At 43.1% G+C, this 13,504-nt stretch overlaps 1 protein-coding gene across 2 annotated transcripts in view; it reads left to right on the top strand.

The window, feature by feature from the left end:
* The window catches only part of CFH (complement factor H), a 70,475-nt gene that overhangs the window by 20,746 nt on the left and 36,225 nt on the right, over positions 1-13,504 (top strand). For both annotated transcript variants that reach the window (XM_077332712.1, XM_077332713.1), the window contains exons 8-12: positions 707-907; positions 2,590-2,772; positions 7,471-7,653; positions 10,671-10,847; positions 12,993-13,166. In XM_077332712.1, coding sequence (XP_077188827.1) covers positions 707-907; positions 2,590-2,772; positions 7,471-7,653; positions 10,671-10,847; positions 12,993-13,166 — 918 coding nt within the window. The remainder of the gene's footprint in view (positions 1-706; positions 908-2,589; positions 2,773-7,470; positions 7,654-10,670; positions 10,848-12,992; positions 13,167-13,504) is intronic.

Genomic DNA, 13,504 nt, shown 5'->3' on the forward strand with positions numbered 1-13,504 from the left:
GAAAATGGTTCTCCTGTTCTGAGCAGGACCTATGATTGCTCCCTTTTTATGAAGAATTCTAAATTGCTTCTTTTGTCTGTGTTCATATATAATATGTGTATGTTTACCATGCTGGAGTGAGGAAGACAGTATGTTTCCTAACAAACACGTGTAGCTGCCTTTTTGCCATTCCTTTGTTCAAACAGAAAAGGGTTTTCTCCTACACATTTAGAAACCTGGTATTTCCATATACCTTATATGCCTAGGAGCCCCGCAGGGCCCGGCACTGGCAACTGTGTAACCCACTGAGCCTGGTGATGGAAATTGCAGCCAGGGAGCCCCACTAGACCCAGCAGTGGGAACTGTGCACCTTGGGCATATATAACAATGTGACACCTGGGTATCCATGAAATTCACCATCAGGTTTGTTAACTAAGTCAGAACTTGCAGAGTCCAAACTAAAGTCCTGCAGATCACAGACCGTTTTTTTTTTAATTCCCTCTTCTGTTTTTTCCATTCACTTTCTGCAGCCTTTTCATGGTAGAGCAAAGGCCATTTTTGTTTTTCCAGCCTCTCTCTGCTTATCTGTCATTCCCTAGTGCAGCCCCCCCCTTCCTTTTCCTTCCCTGGGTTCCGTCTCCCATGGGTGACCAAGTTAAGGGAAATGATGTAGAAGTAGAATACTGTGATCTTTGTCTCACCTTTTTCTCTCTCATCTCTTCCAAAGCAAAACGCTGCAACTATCCTGAAGCAGAGAATGTATTCGTATATGGATACAATGTGAGAGACAGAGATTACTACTTCCCAAGACCTGAGGGATACTCCATTGACATTAGATGCAAAGATGGCTTCTCACCAGCAAATAAAAGGGACTGGCAACGTTCATGGTGCACCAAAACTGGATGGGATCCAGAACCAAAATGCTTCAGTAAGTAAATATTTCCATTCAACCCTTCTTCCATTTTTAAACAATTCCTAAACAACTAGGAATGAAAATGATTATATACTAAAAATGTTTCTTGCAAACTCTAAAGCTTTAGTCCTTAAGGTAGACACCTAAAGGTGTCTAAAGATATTTATAAATGGTAATTGTGACAGGTCGCATTGTTAGTTAGCTTTCATTCCCACTTAAGTACCCACTGAAATGGCTGCATCCCCATGGTAAGCATTCTTACCTTTGCTGCTTTGAATGCAGTTACATTTGCTCTGAAGGGAGCAGCAAACTGGGAGTTTTGTCACAAATTTTGTCCATTAGCAGCCATTTTCCCCCTCAGCACCACAGGTACCTTTTAAAAGTTTTTTTTTAATGGTAATTGGTGTTTAGGATGCTTTGGGATGTTCCTGCGTTGAGCAGGGGGTTGGACTAGCTGGCCTGTATGGCCCCTTCCAACTCTAGATTCTGTGATTCTGTTCTGCTGTAGCACAATGACATTATAATGGTCTTATGCTATGATTTCATGGTCCCATGAAATCTCAAGCTATCAATAAAAATCAGTATATCTCTGTCTCTTTTTGTTGCAGTGATATAAGAGAAAAGGTGAAAAGGAGTGGAGGGAGTGTTTTTTAATGATGCTAGGAATTCATAAGAACTAGCAGATCATGATCAGACAGTTGCCAAAATTTGCCAGCATGCATAGAGGAACCTGTTCAAATAACCTAAGCTGGTGCTATGGAAGGTCGCCCTACAAGCGTATCGATCCTAGACGATCTGTGCTTGAAAATACACAGAAAACATCTTATATTCTAACTAGGGGGAAAGCCCATTTATAAAAATGAGCAGAGTAGGGGCCCGTGGAAGAATGGCGCCCCCCCCCCACTGAGGTGCATGTACGGGAGGGTGCAGCAGAAGGCCAGGGCCAGCGTCGGGCCTGCAGGCGGACCTCAGCCGGTCTCCAGCGCAGGTGGGCAGCTCGCCTTCACTGGGTAAAGGCTTCCCAAGGTGTCGCGGTCTCACAGCTTGAGTCCGGGCGTGGCCTCCACGGCCACGGGCCGCAGTGCATGGGCGGGAAAGGAGTAGGGCTGCGACCTGGCGGCCCTGCTTGTTTCCTGCAGCCCCCCTCCCTGCTCAAGCTGGCGGCGTGTTTCTGGAGGGCGAAAAGACCCCGGGCGGGAAAGGAACAGGGAGTCTTTGAAGTGGCCTCCCTGCTCCTTTCCCAAGGGTGAGGGTAAGCCTGCTGGAGGACTTACCCGCGGGGAAGGCAGCTTCCTTGGCGTAGCGACTCCCCCGCCGGCCCAGCTGAGGAGGAGCCAACCAGCCAATGGGGAACCGCACTTTGTGACACTCGGAGGGCCCAATCAGGAGTCGTTTCACGGCAGGTGCTTATGAGTACTTTTTAAAGGCTGAATTGTGATTACTATAATTTTTCCAGATGTCTCTGCGTCTGAAGCATCTGTAGACTGGGCATCTCTTTGTCCTGTTTGGGCATCTTCTCTGCCCTGCTACAACTTTCTCAGCCATCCTGGACCATATTGTTGCCTATTTTAAAAGGCCAAATTCTGCAATGACTTCTATATGATATTTTTTTTTCTTTTGTAAATTTTTTCGCTAACAGAATCTGAGGTGTGAATATTTCCCTTATAGAAAACTCTTCCTTCTCTGTTTGCCTTTAGAACTATGTGACCATAAAGCACTTATTCCACATGGCCAATTTGTTTATGGTTACCGGGCTACATTTTTAGAAGGGAACGAAATTTCATTTTCTTGTGAAAGGGGATATTATACTGAACAACCTGGAGGGAAGACCAAGTGCACAAAGAATGGCTGGTCACCCACTCCACAATGCATCTCCAGAGGTAAGCTGTATTCATGTCCTCTTATGTGATAACATGTCATTTGAGAACCAGGAATGTCCTGCTGCTGGATGCTTGTATGGCCCCTGTAAGCCAGCTGAGGAGGGGTAAATGCTAGACAACATGTGTGCCCCATATGTGTGCCCCATATTCCTCCATTCCCCTATCCAGGTAGGGATAATATGCCTGTCCAGAGGCCATCCCTCTGTCCCCCCGAGGCTTGACTACTGCTGTGGGAGCTGTTCCTGGGCCAAGGATTATGCCATTATACTCTTCCCCATTATGCTTGGCGCAGGAAACTGAATCAGTCAGTCAGTAATTTATTATTGAAGCCAAAGCTGTTAACAATCAACCAAACAAAAACATTAAATGCACATGACACTAGATAACAAATAACCACAATCTCACTTTGTCCAAAATAACCACAATCTCACTTTGTCCACAATACATAGTGAAAATGAAATCCTTAAAAGTTATGAAACATAGCTAAAAGGTTGCTATCACAAGATAAACTAAATTAAATTAAATTTTCCTTATAAAAGCATTTTGGACAACTTCAAATTTATCCAAAGCCTTTTCCGGCCTGGCCCAAATATCCGCACCATATAGAAACTGTGGTAAAATTTTGCCCTTGGGTGCTCGGGCAACCAACTGACTCCCATTGGCATAAATTAATTTTATAGTAAATTTTATTACACCATTGCAACAAGTTTACAACAACTTTATAATTGCTCACTTAATGGTGTGCCTGAGAGTTGTTGCCATGTAAACATGCCTGCCATGATAATGAAGACTGAAATATAATGCCAAGGTATTTAAATGAAGAAAATTATTTTATTTCATGGAATGAACCAGCAAAATGTAGTTCTATGTTTACTAAAGGAAAATATTTTTGTTATCTTGTGGTTGTCAGGTGCTCTTCATTGCAGTAAGTAACTCACCTAGATAACGTTTTCCACAGTGCCGCTCCGGTAAGGGTCATGATGACCACATCACCTGCATAAAGCATTACTAGTATTTTCCAACAGATTAATTATGGAAGAGCAAAGTCATGAGAATCCAGGGCCTGTTCAATATTATTGATGTAAAGATTAAACCAAAAAAGGGCCAAGAGTCATCCCTGTTTGACACTTTTTCTTAAAGAAATTGGATCCGTAAGCTGTTGCAGATCTAACCCTAACTGAAAGACTAGAATGATGTTCCCTCGATGTGCAAAGTAACCTCCTATCAATCTTTGTATTCCCAATTTATGCCAAAGTCTAATAAGATGTATGGAATCAAATGCAGAAGGTACATCAACAAAAGCAGCATAAAGATGGCCTTTGTTATTTTTAGTATATTGTCTGGAAGTTGGGCATTTTCGGCCAAAGTAAGATGTGACAACTTGCTTTGGCTTTAACATGGCCGTTTATTAACAATTACCAACCCCTTAGAGCAGGGGTAGTCAAACTGCGGCCTTCCAGATGTCCATGGACTACAATTCCCAGGAGCCCCTGCCAGCATTCGCTGGTAGGGGCTCCTGGGAATTGTAGTCCATGGACATCTGGAGGGCCGCAGTTTGACTACCCCTGCCTTAGAGGGTTGGCCCCCAGCACGAGAACCAATAACCCGACCTCCCACAGCCGTCCAGCTGCACATTTAGGATCCTTAGGCTCTGCAGGCCCCGCCCTTCTCCCAGCTGGGACAGCGTGACATTTGCCTTCGGATACCCCTCCACGGGAGGCAACCTACTGATGCCAATGCGTGGTCACCTCCTTTAGGCATCCCCTTCACCTGGCCATGAGCCCCTGACCTCCCAGACCTCCCAGCCATACTCATTAAGGCCGATCTCTTACGAAGATTCCCATGCTCCAGGGAGCTCCAGTACGCAAACTGGTGCTCCCTGACCAACAGGCTTGGTCTCGTTCAACTTAAACCACTGTGCCAACTACAAACAGAGTTTAACCAGACTCGCAAACTTGGTAACAAATAGGGATTGGGTGGGGGGATGCTGCTCTGGCGGCCGCGGCAGGCAAAGCGGATGAGCCTGGGCACGTGGCACCTTTAAAGGCAAGCGCGTGTCCATTCAGCATGCTGGTGCATCCCGCTCCCGAGCAGCGCATTTTTTAATCAAGGACATCTCGGTCAAGCAATGATAAATGGTGCTCTGACCCTTTCTAAAACCTGCTTGTTCAGAAGTTGTTGTCTGCCCAGTCCCTTCGAATTCTATGGTATAACATTAATCAAATGTCAAACAGGTTTATGGGATGGTAGTTAGGTGGGTCATCATAATCACCTTTTTTTTGTCTATGGGTACATTTATACTTTGTTTCCAGTTAATAGGAATTAATGGATATTGCATATGAGCTATCTATTTCAGTGAACAATTCTGCCAGGACAGAAAACCACATTGGGTATTTGATTCAAAAACCTCAGGGGGGGGGATCCAGTCTTCTCCTGGTGCTTTGCCACAGGTCAGAGAGGCAATCAGTGTTAAACATTTGGAAGGTGTTGCTGGATCCCAAAGAGGGAGTCAGTCAGAATACATGGCCCCCAAAACTTAAGATGAATGAGAAGATATTTGATTATAGAGTACAGAAAAATGTTGAAACCAGGTATTGGTTGAGATGTTAGAGACTAAAGTGGTGGGATTTCCAAACAATGCTGTGGGCAACCAATTCCCAGAATCTTTTATTATTTTTGTGAGAAATAGAAAGACTCAACTCCTCCCACATTGATATTTTGGAAGGGGAGTTTTTTTCCTTCTCAAAAAAGCTTTGTATAGGGAATGAAACTGAAGCAGTGCTTGCCCTGATTGGGCAGATATTGTTAGTCTAACCTCGATTTGAATTAGCTGCAAGGTTTGCCTCAAAAATCTCCAATCCTGATCAATCCAAGATTCCTGTTGTGACACCCAAGAAGGAGCTTTATCTGTAGATAACAAGAAGTTAAGAGATGGGTAAAAGTCAAAAAGGAATCAACATTAGAGTCACCATTAATAATCTGCTGTCTCAGGGCAAATATGGTTCCTGAATTAGGAAAAACATCCATTACGTTTCACTTGGACAGTCCATTTCTGACATTTCACGGGGAATATATTCATCATACTAGAATTTACAGGTGGGAGAACTGCATCTTGGAACATAAATATTAATGCATAAAGTCACTCCCACCTGCAAGCCAAAGGTGTTAGAGGTGTTAAAGATTATGAGTGATCCATCGGAGACCTGAGTGCTAGTAGCCTCATGATCTGTTGATCTGTTGGCAGCCTTTTCAAATTAGAGCCACACATCAAGCCTGGAGCAATATAGTTCAGAGATGTTCTTTCTGGGTCCTTGGACCTTGCCAAACAGTTCACTAGGATATCTTGGTTGGTACCAGACAGTACACAAAATGATCTATGATTTAAAAAAGGTTTATTTGCTTTATTGCTGCTCTTGCTGAGGATCAGATTTAAAACCAATTTTCCTGAGGATATGTACTTCAGAGGCAGTTCTTTGGTTCAATACCACTGACTATTTTATGTATTTGTTTGTTTGTTTATATGCCACCCTCCCTTTTGGCTCAGGGTGGTTTACATTACAACTTATATGGTACAGTATAGTAAACATCCAATATAGAACTTATTTAACAGTGAAACTTGTCAACAGTGTAATAACAATGATTCAGTAATAATAATAACAGTAATATGGAACAACAACTCAATAACAATAACAACAGTTTGCTTTAACTGCACTGTGATCTGACTTTCTGTTAGTGCAGTTTATGGGGCTTCTGGTTGGTGATAGTGGCTTATTCACTCATCTTGGCCAAATGCTTAGTGAAAGATCAGAGTGCCCATGGACTGGAAAAGGGCTCACATCCCTTACCTGAATCAGGGATCTCCTGCCCATCTCATGGAACATCGTGATGGAATGGACTGTAAATGTACCCCACACACCCTTCATTTATAAAAGCATAAGAAGGACGGTAGGCTGCTTAAAAACCTGTGCAATTCACTGACTCAGTCTGCATAAAATCTTTTATTTCTATTACTCCAATGACCCAAGAGTGTTGGATAAAATATTTAAAATAGATGAAGATAAATAACTCAATGTTATTTATCTTCATATATTTTAACCATTTTATTCATTGGATTATTAGAGTATTAGTAATACAAGATTTTTTGCAAGCTAGGCTATATGATTGTTTTCTCAGAGCTACAGAGAACTGAATGTTATTATTATGATAATTAAATTTATATGTCCCTTCCTCTCTGGAAATTTACAACAGTACTGGTTACGCAAGTAAAATAAAATACAAATTTGAAAATCTGAATAATGTCATAGGTTTAAAAGCATTAAAATCCAAAATCAACCACTGGATTGCCGGATTCTCTCCTTCCTGTGGGATCACAAGAACCCTAGTTGGAATCTGATTTGGTGGGTTTCCAACAATGAGGCCAACAGTTCCAGATATTGTTTTGGCATCAACCATAGTCCTTTTTTTATAAGATCATTCACAAGGAAAAGTGGCAACTGCCACTAGTTGTTTTTCTCATCCTCCGTTCTTAAGCTTATTTGCACTTTAGGAGCATGTTAAGAGAGCCAGCGTGTAGATTCAGTCATCAGGACTGTAGAAATATGTTCAGATGTCCAGTATAACATGAGGTTCAGAGTTCACTTGGTATCTTGGGTCTGTCACTTTCGTCCAGCCTAACCTAGCTCCTTTTGCCTCTGTTAGAAGTACCTACCTGTAAAAGAGATCCTCCACCTAATGGCTATTTCACTGACCAAAAGGCCCAGTTTGCTTTCAATGAGAGAACAAGATATAGATGTCAAATTGGTTTCACAACTCGAGAAGGAAGTGAAGAAGGAGAGACACAGTGCCTTAGAGAAGGATGGACACCAAAACCAGAGTGTGTCCGTAAGTAGTTCAATGACTGGAAAATTCTGTGTTCTTTATACATTACCAGTAAAACGGGTGAAAACTGCAAAACTTAGAAAAGTAAGTAACAGCTTTAACTATTAGCTGTCAAATATCCATCAAAGGTGACTAATAGAACTAAAAAGCCAGTATAGTAAAGTGGTATGTATGTTGAGTTGGGGAGACCAATGTTCAAATACTCACTCAGCCATCAGCCATCCTAGATGGATTATTTGGGGCCAGTCAGTCTATTATTTGTAGAAAAGCTCCCTGTAGTGGCCAAAAATGCATGCTATTTTTGGCACATAAACTTCCCTCTGTGTGTTTTGCAAATATGATCATGCTGATCCATTCAAAAGTAAAGGTTTATTGCAATAATTAATTAAATTCTTACATTAATTAAATTCTTACAATTCTTTCAGGCCAAGGACAGGGATCCAGACTGTTTATCTGTGATAGTTCTTTGGTAGAGATTACTGGCATTTTTTTTCTTTTTCTGTGTAATTTATTCGGATCTGAGAAGAAAATTTCTGGATCCTCACCTGGATAAAGAGCCTGTTTGCTCTTCTAAATATCCTTTAAGAACTGTTAGTAGACTTGGGTTTCGTATAATATTAAACGAGTGTACATATACAGCTGCTGTAATTAAACATGGTTTGGTTTTTGTTATATCACTATCTTTTTCTGGTCAAATAGATGGGATGATGATGATGATGATGTCATCCGTTTAGTCGTATCCAATTCTCAGGATTCCCATAGATGAGATATGCAGCAGTAAACTTGATGGCTGACTATTTTAGTATGCTCTAAGTGGGGTTGCCCTTGAATATGATTTGGAAACTGTAATTGCTGCAAAATAATCTTGTGGCGCAAAGTGGTAAGGCAATAGAAATGTTGTCTGAAAGCTCTGCCCATGAGGCTGGGAGTTCGATCCCAGCAGCCGGCTCAAGGTTGACTCAGCCTTCCATCCTTCCGAGATCGGTAAAATGAGTACCCAGCTTGCTGGGGGGTAAACGGTAATGACTGGGGAAGGCACTGGCAACCCACCCCGTATTGAGTCTGCCATGAAAACGCTAGAGGGCGTCACCCCAAGGGTCAGACATGACCCAGTGCTTGCACAGGGGATACCTTTACCTTTACCTTTATCGCAGCCCACCTGCTCTTGTGTAACCCATATAGTCATCTTGGTTTAGTGATTAAGAGCAGAATCTTCTAACTTGGCAAGCCGGGTTTGATTCCCCTATCCTCCACATGCAGCTAGTCACAGTCCCGATAGAGTCACAGAGCAGTCTTGTCAGAGCTCTCTCAGCCCTCACCTGCCTCACAGGGTGTCTGTTGTGGGGAGAGGAAGGGAGGGCATTTGTAAGCCTCTTTGAGTGAAAAACTTATTATGAAAACAAAATCTACATCATAGCACACATACTTTACAATGTATACATTGCAGTCCCAAGCAAAGTGCTGGTAACTTCACAATCTCTCCCAGCATCAGCTTCACCCACTAAAGCAGAATGTTCTGTTTATTTAGACCCCTGCAAGGATATGTCCCACCACTGCATGTTCATGGACATTTTCTATTATAGAAGGGGCTTCCAGAGGAAATCAGATCTATGTTTCTTACAGTTTTAGAAGACTTGTAAAATAGAACTGTTTAAGAGTCTTTGGCTCTTTAATTGTTTTGTAGGTACATTAAATTTATTTTTTTTCTGATGGTTTTTATTTTGAGGGTTTTAGAGTTGTATTTTTGTACTGTTTTTATTGTTGTTACCTGGACTGTAGGAGAAAGGCAGGATTATACATGCGTTTAATGAACAGTTTGTTCACAATTCAAAACAAATGGTGTTTCAAATAATGCTATGGATGTGGTAGCATTCAGCACAGTTAGTGATGGACTAGCTAACCATTTGGTACATGTTTAAAATGTGCTTGGCTGGTTGGGTTATATATATCCCAAGATTGTAAAAAATCAGGCCATGTGTCATGCAAATGGCTACATTTTAAATATATGTTTTGCATTTACACTGCACAGCCAATGGAATTGCTCACATAGGCTCATACTTGGAATCTGTACACCGCTGTAAAACAGTAAAGCATTCTGGGGCGGGATGTGTCAGGGATGAGGAAGGGTCTGGATTGGACCCTTCCTCAGGACAGACAATCGCTTTGCGCCTGCCGATTGGTCCCTCTGATTCCCAGCCCCAGCAACTGCGAGCCGCGCGCAGCGCAGCTCGCAGTTGCTCCTGGCCTGACGCGGCGTCAGGCCGCCACCTCAGACAGCCGCCGCCCAATAGAGTCGCTGCCGCCGTGAGCCCCGCCGCCCGACAAGGTCAGTTTCTAGCGCCCGCTGTATTCGTCATACAGTGGGCTTTATTACTAGTTAAGTATAAAAAGGTAAAGGTATCCCCTGTGCAAGCACTGGGTCATGTCTGACCCTTGGAGTGATGCCCTCTAGTGTTTTCATGGCAGACTCAATACGGGGTGGTTTGCCAGTGCCTTCTCCAATCATTACCGTCTACCCCCCAGCAAGCTGGGTACTCATTTTACCAAACTTGGAAGGATGGAAGGCTGAGTCGAAATATAATTATGCACAAATTATTTGCAATTCAGTTTACAAGAATCAGTTCATACGAATGGACCTATCTTTGGGAGTCTGACAGGCAAACTGGATTTGTATTCCAGAAATACTATCATAACAAGACAACTCTTGCTAGATGCAAACCACTCTGGGAAAGAACTAATTAGCACAAGGGTGAACGCATTGTTCATGGACCTTTCTATCATTGTATCGTGATACTAACATCTTTCAGATCCCCTGCTAGCTCTAACATTTCCACCATGTTGATCCCTCAGATTAATGATGGGTGTAGTGTCTGTGATCTAGTTTAGTCCATTCCTGATATCAGTTCCTTCATGCATCTGGTCTCAGAGGGCTTTCTTGTACAGAGGATTTAAGTAGATGAACTGGAACTATATAAAACACAGAGCTGGTCCTTAATAATGTCCTTTCTTCTATCTTTCAGAGACATGTCAAAAGCCAACTGAATGGAATGTTATTATCAGCACAACCAAATCAATTTTCTTCTTGGGGGAAAACCTGCCCTACATGTGTGAAGATGGGTATGAAACCATCAACAAAGCTTTAGAAGATAAAACAACGTGCACAGTGAATGGATGGCGCCCAATGCCTCAATGCCAACGTTAGTTCATAAAATACGATTGTTGTCGAATGCAATCACCAGCTTCTCTTTATCCATTTATTTATTTGTTTGTTATTGTATTTGTTGAACACCCCTCCCAGGCCATGCTGCCTCATGGCGGTTTACAGTAAAATTATTAAAAAATGTACCAACAAAGATGCTCGCCCCTTATGTGAAACATCTACATAAGGAGCAACAATCTTTGTTCCTTCCCCCCTCCGTCCTCTCCCCCTCCCTCCTCTCCTCTACCCCACCCCCCACCCCTCTCTTTACCTGCTGACTCTGCAGAGGGCGGTATGGCTTCGGCAGCTCAGCAGGGGCGGGGCCAGCCCAGCAACGAGCAGCGCTGCTCGTTGCTGGGCTGGCCCAGCCCATGACAGTCTTCTGTGGCTGTGCCAGCTCTCTGGAGGGCGGGCACAGCTTCAGAAGCACAGCGGGGGTGGGGCCAACCCATCAATGAGCAGCGCTGTTCATTGCTGTGCTGCCCCCCACCACCACCGCCAGTCTCCCGCGGCTGCCTTTGGCCTCCTCGGACGCCTGGCAACAGCGACGCCAGAACACTGAGTGTGCCTCAGTGCTCTGGTGCCACTGCCCATCCACTGGCATGGTCCCTGGGGGCGAGATGACGGACATCACGTCCATCTACTGCTTCTGTTTGGGGGACCCCGCTAGTAGATGTTTCACATCAAAAAGCCATAAAACAGAAGAAATATATATAATCCCATGGACTGGCAAAATAAATCCTCCCCACCCCCTCTTCTCTGTGCACCCAACTACAGCCACCCAATCACCGTCTTGGGAGGTAACACCTACCCAGATGACCAGCAAATAGGGCCTATATTGGGAGGACCCGATCTTCTTAGCTTGGCCTCAACCAAATGCTGGTGGGCCCTTAGCTCTTCTGTGGGGGCTCATTCCACCAGGTTGGGGCCAGGCATACCTTCCAAGAGCCAATTGCACTTTCTGGGTCAGATATAGGGGAAGGCCAGCATAGACTGAGTTACAGAAGTCTAGTCTGGAAGTGACCGTAGCATGGGTCATAGAGGCCAGGTGTTCTGGGGACAGGTAGGGTGGTCATAGCCTCACTTGGCAAAGATGAAAAAACACCACTTTCTAGAACAAAAAGTTTCCCCTGACATAGCTGCTCTTTGACTAAAGGAATAATCTGAAATTAAACTTTTTAAAAATATATAGATTTATCTTCTCTCAGTAAAAGAAAGTAGTAATACTAAGTTTATGAATGAAAGCATCAAAAGTCAGCTGAAAGCATTTTCATTATACTGTACACAGTACCATGTAGGTGGTAATGCAGTTTCATCACTTATTGTCCTGTGACATAAGGCATAAAGGAATTTTCCCCAAGCGTTGGGTTGCAGACTCCTAGGTGGGGCCGAAAATTCTCTCCAGTCTAAGAAATCAGATCCTGCATCAGAGGGCATCTCTATGGTATCATTGTGTGCCATTTTGGCTGCTCACATTTTTCTCCTCTGCCCTTTCCAGAGTGTAGGAGGTTGTCTTCCAAAACAGGCAACTTGGCCATTTTAGGAAGGAGCTCAGTGGAGGTATGATTCTTGCTCTTCCTCAGCCTCCTGGGGGTTATCAACCAAGGGTAAAGCTGCCTGCCAGGTATCTGCTGTTGACCTTGACAGTCCAGCAGTTTCATTGACTGGTAAAAAGCTGGCAGCTTTCTCAAGCCCAAATGGAGCAAAGCGTGCTATTTGGGAATGGAGGAGGCAACACCAAACTCAAGCAGGGATGCAGCAACTTACTGCTGCTTTGCACTGAGGGATTCTCCGTTTTGATTGTGCCTTCAGAAAAGCTACCTTTCCATTGTGTCATCTGTAAGGGGATATAATGTTTTGTTTAAATAAATGACTTTATATTGCTTGTTCAAAGAGGTGGTGGGCTGACTGCTCATTTTAAACATTTGCGAATGCACAATGTAAATGGCTGAAATCAATGTTTGGTCTGTTCTTGTGTTCATTTGTTATTTTAAATTAAATAAGTGGGTAGAAGAAAGGCTTGTACTAGCAAGGAATGATTTGCTTCAAACTGGACTCTCATTTTGTAATAATGTTTTTGATTGCTTGGCAATATTTTAAAAACAGATGAATTTAAACAAGTTTTCCTCAAAAAATTATTTAGAAATACTATGTGAAGGTCTTCTTCTGGATAATGGGGATGTTGAGCCAAGAAAGGACCGGTACGTGTTCAACGATGTAGTACAATTTAGCTGCCGTGCAGGAGGCGTAAGAGTTGGTCCTGTTTCTGCTCAGTGTTACCAATTTGGATGGTCTCCACCACCCCCTATCTGTAAAGGTAGGTATTTTTACAGGCTCTTTAGCAAACCCAGACTGAAATGTACTTGGTAGTATTATAATTGTTTTGGCTGTATTACAGTATTTTGTCATACAAAGTAATCCATTTACCCAGCATATAGTTGTTTGGGGTTTGGTGATGTGTTTAGTCATTCTAGAATATGATTAGGTAGCCTTCAAATTGCCAGTTAGCACTGAGTGAATTTTCCCAGGCTTGATTCAGAAGTGGTCCAGATATTTTTGAACAATTTTGTTAAACTGTAGGGATGGGGGCCATTTTTGGAATTCACAGATAATACATTACGAAGTGCCAAGTTATGATACCATGCATATAACCAT

The sequence above is a fragment of the Paroedura picta genome, chromosome 4, assembly GCF_049243985.1.
Source record: "Paroedura picta isolate Pp20150507F chromosome 4, Ppicta_v3.0, whole genome shotgun sequence".
Lineage (NCBI taxonomy): Eukaryota > Metazoa > Chordata > Lepidosauria > Squamata > Gekkonidae > Paroedura > Paroedura picta.